Source organism: Pygocentrus nattereri, chromosome 13 (genome assembly GCF_015220715.1).
Source record: "Pygocentrus nattereri isolate fPygNat1 chromosome 13, fPygNat1.pri, whole genome shotgun sequence".
NCBI classification, from domain to species: domain Eukaryota; kingdom Metazoa; phylum Chordata; class Actinopteri; order Characiformes; family Serrasalmidae; genus Pygocentrus; species Pygocentrus nattereri.
This window is the reverse complement of record NC_051223.1, coordinates 610,700-621,577: the sequence shown is the minus strand read 5'-3', so window position 1 is coordinate 621,577 and position 10,878 is coordinate 610,700. Positions and strand designations below refer to the sequence as shown.

Below are 10,878 nucleotides of genomic sequence, written 5' to 3'. Positions count from 1 at the left end.
GAGAGACAGAGAGAGAGAGAGACAGAGAGAGAGAGAGAGAGAGAGAGAGACAGAGAGAGAGAGAGAGACAGAGAGAGACAGAGACAGAGAGAGAGAGAGAGAGACAGAGAGAGAGAGAGAGAGAGACAGAGAGAGAGAGAGAGAGAGAGAGAGAGAGACAGAGAGAGAGAGAGAGAGAGAGAGACCGAGAGAGAGAGAGAGAGAGACAGAGAGAGAGAGAGACAGAGAGAGAGAGAGAGAGAGAGAGACAGAGAGAGAGAGAGAGAGAGAGAGAGAGAGAGACAGAGAGAGAGAGAGAGAGACAGAGAGAGAGAGAGAGAGAGAGAGAGAGAGAGAGACAGAGAGAGAGAGAGAGAGAGAGAGACCGAGAGAGAGAGAGAGAGAGACAGAGAGAGAGAGAGACAGAGAGAGAGAGAGAGAGAGAGAGAGACAGAGAGAGAGAGAGAGAGAGAGAGAGAGAGAGAGAGACAGAGAGAGAGAGAGACAGAGAGAGAGAGAGAGAGAGAGAGACAGAGAGAGAGAGAGAGAGAGAGAGAGAGAGAGAGAGAGAGAGAGACAGAGAGAGAGAGAGAGAGAGAGACAGAGAGAGAGAGAGAGAGAGACAGAGAGAGAGAGAGACAGAGAGAGAGAGAGAGAGAGAGAGAGAGAGAGAGACAGAGAGAGAGAGAGAGAGAGAGAGAGAGAGAGAGAGAGAGAGACAGAGAGACAGAGAGAGAGAGAGAGAGAGAGAGAGAGAGAGACAGAGAGAGACAGAGAGAGAGAGAGAGAGACAGAGAGAGAGTGAGAGAGAGAGAGAGAGTGAGAGAGAGAGAGAGAGACAGAGAGACAGAGAGAGAGAGATTTATTTACACTTAGTTACTATGTTAACTGTTTGCTTTAAAATATTATTATTTTTAAATGTGTCAAGGAACAAAACTCATTAATCTCACATTTAATTCTTTTATTGCATTATTGTTTACAATATGTACGCGTTTAGCGTTCAAGTGATGTAGCTATTACACAAATGTTCATTGTTTTAGTAAGAAACAAAGAAGATGTATAAAGGCCTTGTGTTTCATAACATGAAAATGGCATTTATGAGTAATATATGCTATGAATATATGAATAATATTTTCCATCATTAAGTATGTGTTACAAATGTATGTTTGAACATGTTAGATATATAAGCTTCTATACGACATATATTTGAAATCCATACACTGACATATAGGGTAGGCTTCTTTTTTTAGTAAGAATTAGACGTAGTACCTAAACATTAAAGTTACCCTCCCTCCTTTGTCCGTACGGTCCACATCATTCAGCCTAAGGTCCGCGCATCGGCGCATCAGCGTCCTCACCGAAGCCCAGTACCGTGTGGTAAACGGTGATGTGGCGCCCTCACGTGGTTAACAGACAGCACTGCATAGTGAACGAAGAAACTACACAGTACCGCTGAAATTCTCAGCGCGTTGGCTGTTATTTATAATAGATATTTCGTTTGCCGTTTTTTATATAATAATAAAGGTCTCTGCTTGTGTTCGAGGCGACTAGCGCCACTCTGCCATAAAAATACACAAATCAAATGAAATGAGACCCGGGAGCGCGCAGGATGTGACGACGGGAGGCTGTCGGTTCTCTCCGTCTTTGCTGTGGGCAGCCCGGTGTAGCCACAGCACCTGGTCCCGGAGTGAAATGTGCCAATGACCGTCTCTGACCACCACTACACGTTCTCATGTAGTTAACAGCCGTGTTTAATAAGGAATGGAGGTGGTGGACAGCCCTCTCAACCTCGTAAGTTTGTGTTTATGGCTCAGGTTAGCACGCCTGCTATCTAGCAAGCTAACCACCCTTGACTTGCCTGGGCTTGCTAGTTAGCTGGCTGGCTGGCTGTCGCCAGCAGATTAAAGCCGGCTGGGGTTTTTATCGCGTCCTTGTCGTTGCCGTGTAGGGCGACGTGTCCGTTTTCCAGCGTAACGCGGTGTTAAGGTTGGTGTTCGGGGTTAAGCTGCTCTGACGGGCCGCCTCAGGTTGTGTGGTTAGCTTAGCACGCTAGTTAGCGCTGTTTTCCTGGTTTAGCGCAGCGAGCCGTGTTTAATCCCGGCTGCGGGTAAATATGCCAGCATGCTTGGCATCGACACCGCAAGCCACCCGCGTTTATCTTAAGATTGCCCGTTAAGTTAAATATAATTATGGCCGTTGACTGCTGCCTGACGTTGGCCAAGCTAGAAGCTAAGCTAGCTGTGTTGTGCGCCTGGGCTGGGAGCTGATAGAGATATAGCCTAGCCTAGCCTAGCTAGTCCTTTGTCTAGATTCCTGCCCTTAAGGCTTCTAAAAGCTACTTAACTCATCAAATATAGCTCTGAATGATCTCTTCATGAGCTGGCCGGTATGATGATACGAGGCTTTGCAGTGATGGGTGACGTCACATTACATCACAGTCGTCGCAATACGTTTGTCTGAGCTGGTCTTGGATATCGACGCCCCCAAAGCAGCTGAGCCAGCAGTTCCGTTCAGCTCCGTTCAGTTCAGTTCAGTTGAGCTTTATTAGACAGTACAGGTTGGTGCTGTCGAAGCGCAGTCGGGCTGCTTTTCCAGTGCAGTAATAAAAGATGCATAGTAAACAGGGCAAAGACAGAAGACAGTAAAAGACAGACAGGATGTGCGTAGGCAAGTGTTACAGGTGTGTTCGACGTATAGACAGTTAGTGCATAGTCAGATATTCAGTGTATCAGGTGTATAGACAGAAAGGTGCTGGTGAACTGCAGTCCAGTAAATGCAGAAGTACTAGTGGTGTAAACAGTGATCTGTATATAAAGTGGACAGTGCAGGTAGAGAGTAGCAGCATGATGTTCAGGTAACATCTTAAATAAACAGTTACAGTATAAATATATAAATATACTAGAAATAAGGCTCAGAGATGAGGTGCACAGCATACAGTCCTCTGAGCTGGTGGAGCTCAGCGTGTAGTGTGATGGGTGGTCAGTAGTGAGCTGGTGGACCTCAGCGTGTAGTGTGATGGGTGGTCAGTAGTGAGCTGGTGGAGCTCAGCGTGTAGTGTACTGGGTGGTCAGTAGTGAGCTGGTGGAGCTCAGCGTGTAGTGTGATGGGTGGTCAGTAGTGAGCTGGTGGAGCTCAGCGTGTAGTGTGATGGGTGGTCAGTAGTGAGCTGGTGGAGCTCAGTGTGATGGGTGGTCAGTAGTGAGCTGGTGGAGCTCAGCGTGTAGTGTACTGGGTGGTCAGTAGTGAGCTGGTGGAGCTCAGCGTGTAGTGTGATGGGTGGTCAGTAGTGAGCTGGTGGAGCTCAGCGTGTAGTGTGATGGGTGGTCAGTAGTGAGCTGGTGGAGCTCAGCGTGTAGTGTGATGGGTGGTCAGTAGTGAGCTGGTGGAGCTCAGTGTGTAGTTTTTCACTTCAAGCTGCTCTGAATGAATTTGTTCACGTATTTACGATTTAATTTTCCAGAAGTTTTGGAAATTGGTGAAATTCCCTTGTGAGGATTTTCCCCTTTAAAGAACCAGGTGAAAAATATTGTTGTTCCCGAGCAACTGCGTGTTTTGTTGCAGAGAGAGTGTAATTTATCCTGTTGAGTAGGGTGTTGGTACCAGAGCACCAGGAATGTGGATTGACTATGGTTGTGTTCTGTTGTGTGTTTTTAATTGTGACCCTGGTGCTTTTTATTTGTTATGTAGTAAAACCATCTTGAAGCGTCTTGATGCCGCCTGTTTACCATATTGCCTTCTTTAGGCGTGAGGTTTATTAAAGCAGGGGTAACAAAAAGACATTGTGAATAACTGGGTGGCAAGAGATGTGCATTTCTGACCATGCTGCCTGGGTGCCACAGCTTTCTAATCCACTGGGTAGATTGAGAGTAGGACCTGCCATAAATCCTTACCGCATTTTATTTGAGATTTTATCTCCTCCCTCTCTTTTCAGGCCCATCAGCAGTGCAGGAAAGCAGACCGATTTCTGGCTGCTGGAAAATATGAAGAGGCCATCTCTTGCCATAGAAAAGCTACAGGTCAGTTGCACTTTTTTCACTTGAAGGACTTCCCCGAAAACCAGAACTCCTCTTCTGTCTCTGTAGTCAGTTAGTTTCTGAATAAAGTTAGGCGTAAGGTGCTTTTCAGCGATGCAGGGATGTGTTTGAACTAATCCATTTATTTATAGTTTGTCATTTGATCTACAAGAAGTGTGTAAAGTCTGAGGAAAATGTCTTTAGAAAGATGTGCAACTAAGCATTTCTTAGATGTTCTATCATGTTTTTCCATATCTCAGAACTGCTGAAGGACGCCATGAAGCTCACAGAGTGTGAACAGGTAGGCTTAACTTCTCTTCTCCTCACTGAAAACTGTCCCGGTTCTAGGACCACCTACTTACCTGGGTGAAGCTGTACTGTAGATTTTCTCTAGCTTTTTCTTTAGTGTCAGTTTATGATACCAAAGGAATATGAGAAGACTGCTACATGTGAAATCATTTGTGGGATTTCTGCACATAAACATGGGCTTTAGGCTGTTTTTTCAGGTCAGAATGTGTCCTGTGCTTTTTAGAAACGATAAGTTGTTATATGTTTGGAAAAGATTTTCAGAGTTGCAGCCTCCCTTTGAAGAGCCACACTTTCAAATCTTTGATGCTGCATCAACCTGTGGCTTAGTAGTCAAACATGTTATGTGAAATTGAGTTTTGGGAAAGACCCAAAATAGAGCAAAACACCACAAATAGGAAGTGTGATAGGAAAATGAGTAAAATAGAGCAGTTTGAGAACAAGCTGGCCAAGTAGATTCATCGTTATAGGCATCAAATGATCCTTAGTCAAAACATTATAGAAACACTGCCCCCTGGTGTTCATGTTAGGGCAAATATGGAGGAAGACGCCTAAAAGAATGTATGCACGGTATACTGTAAGTATAGTAAACTTTATTTGCCCAGTCTCTACTGCTACTTTAATTACAGATTACAGGTGTGTACAGGTGTCCTCCCAACAAAAGCTGTTCCCAAAGGAGTCACTGACGAACAACACACGGCGTACACACAAGCAGTTATCTAAATGCATCTTAGAACACACATCTGAAATGACTGCAGCAGATACTTCTGAGGAGATTAGATATAAGGTAATAAGGAAAGAAAAAACGGCGTACTTTAGGGATCAAACATTGTTTAAATGAAAATGGGACTCCTTTGGATTTAGAAGCAAACACATTGACGTACATAAAATCATGGCTTTTTGGATTTATTGTAATACATGTTTTCATGAGCGCATAAATGTTCACTATCCAGATAAATACCTATTTAAACGTGTTTTTTTTCAGGTACCTGAAACCTTTAGTGTGTGTATGTACTGACCTCTTAATAACTTGCAACTGTACTTATACATATGATGGGATGAAGGCTGAGAATCCTCTACCATCCGGATAAAGCCTGCATACTGGTGGTCCTGACGATTTGATGATGTAAAGAGGAGTTAACAAACTATGCAGAGCAGAGAAGAGATACGCGACAGTGTGTAACCAAATAAAGAGGCCAGTGAGTGTTCATAAATATGGATGTATGTGTTTATATACAGCATATGTTATGTTCAGGCTCGGCTGTCTCTGGAGCTCCAGCGGGACAGTCATGTGAAGCAGCAGCGGTTGATCGAGGAGAGATGGAAGCGGGCCAGGCGAGAGGGCAAGCCGCGGATCCTCCAGACTGTCCTGACCTCGGAGCAGTCACTTCATCCCGAGTCTAGTTCCTCGTCTTCTTCTGGCCCAGCTGCCTGTCCTGATCGTGAGTATGATACTTGGCTGTACCTGCTGAAGAACAAAGGCACTGCCCCGGAGCCGTGCGCTGGCAGCAAGGCCCAAAAAGATGACAAGACACGGCTGGAGGAGCAGCAGACCACCATCGAGAACCTGCGGCGGCTGGTGGACCGGCTGGTGGGTGAGAATGAGCGGTTGCAACAGGAAAACGACCGGCTGCGAGCTGAGAATGCCCGGCTGCGCAAGGAACCATATGCTGATGCCGACTTCGTAGAGAAGTCGGAGCTATGGGTGCTGCCGCAGCCGGCCGAGGAGCGCAAGGCCAAGGACATTTCTATCCCGCACCTGCCACCGCTGGAGATGCCACAGGACATCCCCCTGGAGGACCTGCCTGCTCTGGAGCTGCCCGAGGACATCCAGCAAGAGCTACAGGAGCTGCTGGACGGAGAGAAGCTGTGAGCGCCCGTCCATATGCTTGCCAAAGGGAGAAGATTACGCCATCAAAAGCTTACAGACGAGGGAATTTGGTGAATTTCTGGCCTTCAGCGCGGTGGCATAGCTCTAGATGGCCTAATGCTAACTTTTTTTTTCTCGTTCCTTTCTTCAATGATGCCCACCTAGGTACTGCAGCTATTTGATAACATGAAACAAACAACAAAAAAGAACTCATTTTGCAAGACTTGTGCCTTTTTGAATATTTCTATTGTCTGACGAAAGGGACTGATGAGAAGAATATCCGCTCTGTGGAAGCCGTGATTGTAAAACTGGCTCAACTGACGCGTTTGGAAAAGATCAGACTGGCCTTGGTCAGTAAGAAACCTGGGCCTCTCAGAGACCCTTTTGAACTGCAAATCTTTTCCTTTTCTCCCCACACAAATACAGACAGTGAGCACTGTGAACTACATCCATAACGTGTGAATGCGTACGAGATGAAATGTGTGTGTTTATGTGGCTCCCTGACTTGTGGTGAGATGTGGTGTTGTGACAATATGGATCGTTGTGGAAAATCATGAACATGCAGCTTTGTCACCTCCGATCGTGTCCTGTCATTTCCAGTGTCCGCCTATGAAATAGCTACAGGATGTCTTTCCAGTAGTAAAGCTTCCACGTCTGTTCTGTTGAGGCCGAAGTCTTGAAATCTGCTACTGTCCAAGAAGCAGAGACGCCTCAGTGTGTTGGGGAATTCCAATGCTTTTTAAATATTGCTGCGTAAGTCAATAGTTGAGATGTAAACAGGCATTCAGCGTGGTTTGATGTGAAATGGCCTGTTGCCAATGATGAGAGGAACCAGGGGTTCCACTAGACCAATACGCAAATGCAGCTTTTGCCATGTGTCCAGTTGTAAACCGGATAGTCTGGTTTTAAAGTTGCTAGTCAACCAGACATTTTCAAGTCAGGTTTCACTCTAAATGTTATCATTCAGGACTATTTCACCCTGCAAGTACCTAAATATGTTTTAAGCCAGAATCTTATTTCAGAACTATTGAGAAATGATGAGCGTGTTTATATGCCCTTAATCTAATAACTGCAGACAAGTCATCAGATTTTGTCAGTAATCCGATCAACGGACTTGAGTAATGGGAAGTAGGAAAGATAATGGGAAACTCCAGTTCTACATGAGCCAGACAATAATTGGATTTCTGTTTAGCAGCCAGCCAATAATCTCACTGAAGACGGCGTGATGTAAACATAATGTAAAACTAAAACTGTTTTAAAAACACTGCACCACATTACCTGAAAATATGTAAATCCCTCATTTTGTCAAGCATGTATTTGGTTTCAGCGTCTTCCCAAAAGTGTTTTGCTTCCATCTCACTGCAATATTCCTTGCCTATTTCCAGTACCGCCATCTGTTTTCACACATGCTCAGACTGAGCAATCTGAGTGAAATCTGAGGAAGAGTTTCCAGAAATCTGACCACTGAGCTAAAATCCAGCTCTCTTTATCAGATTTCCTAATCAGATTTCAACACCTTATTCCGATCTAAGAAATTGGAGTATGCTGTTTACATGATTATTTGAATAAATCAGATAACTGCAGGTTTTGATTGGATTACTGAGTGCGGTAAGCTCGCTCAATGTCTGAACCATCAGGCAGTGTATTCACAACAGTTACATCCCATAACGTCATGCAGTGCTTTTAGAGGACTTAACGCTTTAGACGCTGGTTCCCATCACCACCGCTGTGAACAAGTCTGACTGTAATTTCTCTAGAAATTATTGTTCTTTTACATCAGACCACTCTGAATGAGTTTACAGTTTAATTACTCAGAATAAAAAAACCTGCTGGAATTTCCCCCCAAACCAGCTTGACGCCTTATTATAAAGAAAAAAGGCCCTGCAACACAGTAAAGTGGTGTCATGATGTCTTTGAACTGTTGTTGTGGTGCTAGGCAACCCAGGATTGAAATGCACAACCAGCCACCAACTAAGCAAGCAATAACACAACGGTTCCAGTTACACACAGAATAGCAACTCTACCACAGTAGAAATGCTTTTGTGCTTGTTTCTTTTTTTTTGCAAGCTCTTGAAGTTCTGTTGCTTCATGAGGTTTTGCAGTAGCAGCACAGAATTTTAGTCTCGGATCCATCAGCATGTCTAAGTGGAAGAACCCGAAGCCTTTCCCGAGTCCCAAGTCAGGATCTTTGTGAAGTGTAAGGATGTTTAATTTTTAATTTTTTTCTCTTTTTTTTTTTTTTTTTGCGAAGCCTAATTTGTACTGTAATCAATCAACAGTTGATTGTTTTGATCACACAGTTAATATTTTTCAGGTAACTGTGTGATTTTTACTTTGAATATGCAGGATGGGTGAGTCCATACACAATCATACAGTATATGAGAAGAAGTCAGGTTACACTATTCCTTCATACTAATCGAGAGGAAAATCAACTTGTGCCACATGCAAGAGAGCAAGGAGCGCTTTTTGTTGTTTTGTTTTTTAATGTGATGCAGAGATGTGAAATAATGGGTCATATTTGTGTCACGAAGAGGGAACCAAATCCACTTATTTCTTTTTTTATTAATTTAATGTTTCAGTTTTATTATTGGTTTACAGCAGTAATCAGGGTGCATCTGAATTGTTTTCTCTTCCATTTTGTTTGTGTGGTGTAAAAATCTTTGAAGATCATATGATGAAAGTTTTGTTCATGCATGAATGGCAGTTGTAGCTGTAAGTCTATGATTGTTAAGATATTAAAAATGAGGATTTATGTTACAGCTCGCTTCTTTGTTTTGCACAGTGAATGAGCGCAGAGCCTGGCCCATGATCTGCAACTGTCCCACTCACCAAGCACAGTACTTACGTAAGTGCCCCCTCTAGTGTCGTATCAGTGTATGACACTGAGTCTTGGTCGTGTGCCCTTTCTGTACGGGTAACTTAGTGGAATTCTCATTATTCCTGTTTTTTTGAAGCCGTTACTGTTAACAGGGTTTAAATATAATACTGTGTCTGTTCAGTGCAGTACACATGGTAATATTCGTCTACTGGACTACAACGTAAATAATATTACCCTGAATATAGCCGTGTGGGAGGAAGAACGTGGGACCAGGGTTTGTGTAAATTTGGAACTTTAGGCCTGAATGATGTGTGTGGGTCACTTTGAGCTCATTAAATGTACATCCTAAATGTAATGAAAATTTAAGGCTGCAGTTCAATGTCCTGGAAAAAGCTGTTATACCTTCCAAACCACATTAGAGGAGATATACATACATATATGTGTATGTGTGTGTGTGTGTGTGTGTGTGTGTGTGTGTGTGTGTGTGTATATGTATATATATATATATATATATATATATATATATATATATATATATAAAATGTGTGTGTGTTTTATTTATATATATATATATATATATATATATATATATATATATATATATATATATATATATAATGTGTGTGTGTGTGTGTGTGTGTGTGTGTTTTATTTATTTATATATGTATATATATATATATAATGTGTGTGTTTTATTTATATATATATAAAATCACACACACTATATATATATATATATATATATATATATATATATATATATATATATATATATATATATATAGAGCTGTTGTTGGAACAAAACCTTGTATCTCCATGTTTTTCATATATTTTTCAGTTTTTCACATAATTTGAAAATACCCGTTTGTCCTTTACATTGTGTGATTCATCACATTAGTTTGTCTACTCAGGTTTTAGCAGGAACTTTCAGTGTTTTTTAGAATTCAGAACAATTCACATACACATACACACACACACACACACTAGTGAATACACACGCTAGGGGCAGTGAGCACACTTGCCCAGAGTGGTGGGCAGCCCAATCTGCAGTGCCCCAGGGAGCAGTTGGGGGTTAGGCGTCTTACTCTAGGACACCTCAGTCATGTGCTGTCGGCTCTGGGGATCGAACCGGCGACCTTCTGGTCACAAGGCTGGTTCCCTAACCTGCAGCCCACGACTGCCCCCGATGCTGTTTCTTTTAGAAGATGGTTTATATTTTTGGGTTAGGGTTAGGGTTAGTGGGTAAGTATTCTAAAAATGCCTTTACTAAATGAAACTTGGACTGAATACAGATATTTGATTATGAATTCCTGCATTCCATTACATCCCCACCTGTATTGGTCCCATCCACAAGAACTTTTCACACATTCTAAAGGGCTGCCGGCATTTCAAATTGACATCAAGAAAAAGAAAAACGAGAGACGAACACATCCTCCAGCATGCTGAACTGCGCTGCTGTATGTTCTGCAGCAGACACGAGCGAGGCAGGCTAATTAAAGCTTGAAGTAGACGTTCCCAGGGACCTTTAGCTCATCACTAGGCTGCTGCTTTCGCTCTCTCTCTCTGTCTCTCTCTCTGAGCGAGCTAGAGGCAGATCAAGCGCAGTCAGTCACATGCACGCCTGGAGCTTAAAGCCTTTGATGTGCAGGGCCCATTAGCAAGGCCAGTCGAATCACACTCCACTGCAGAGGTGCAGAAGCCCGGCCTGCGAGCGCGGACTGTTAACAGAGAAAGAAACAACACAGAGCTCCTCTCTCTGTGAGCTCCTCACTGCCTCTAATTATCAAATGTGTCAGCGAAGCCGAGATAAGAAACATCAGAAGCGGCTGAACATCAGCCCTCTCTGAACTGAGCATCAATATGTTTACGCTTTGGACATGTACTGACCACAG

General features: G+C 43.3%; 1 protein-coding gene across 1 annotated transcript; it reads left to right on the top strand.

Moving 5' to 3' along the window:
- Positions 1-1,172: 1,172 nt before the first annotated feature.
- Positions 1,173-8,925, top strand: nrbf2b (nuclear receptor binding factor 2b). The gene is made up of 4 exons (XM_017714510.2): positions 1,173-1,770; positions 3,911-3,995; positions 4,253-4,293; positions 5,554-8,925. The coding sequence occupies exons 1-4, from the start codon at positions 1,741-1,743 to the stop codon at positions 6,169-6,171; spliced, it is 774 nt and encodes a 257-aa protein (XP_017569999.1). The 5' UTR covers positions 1,173-1,740; the 3' UTR covers positions 6,172-8,925.
- Positions 8,926-10,878: the final 1,953 nt, after the last annotated feature.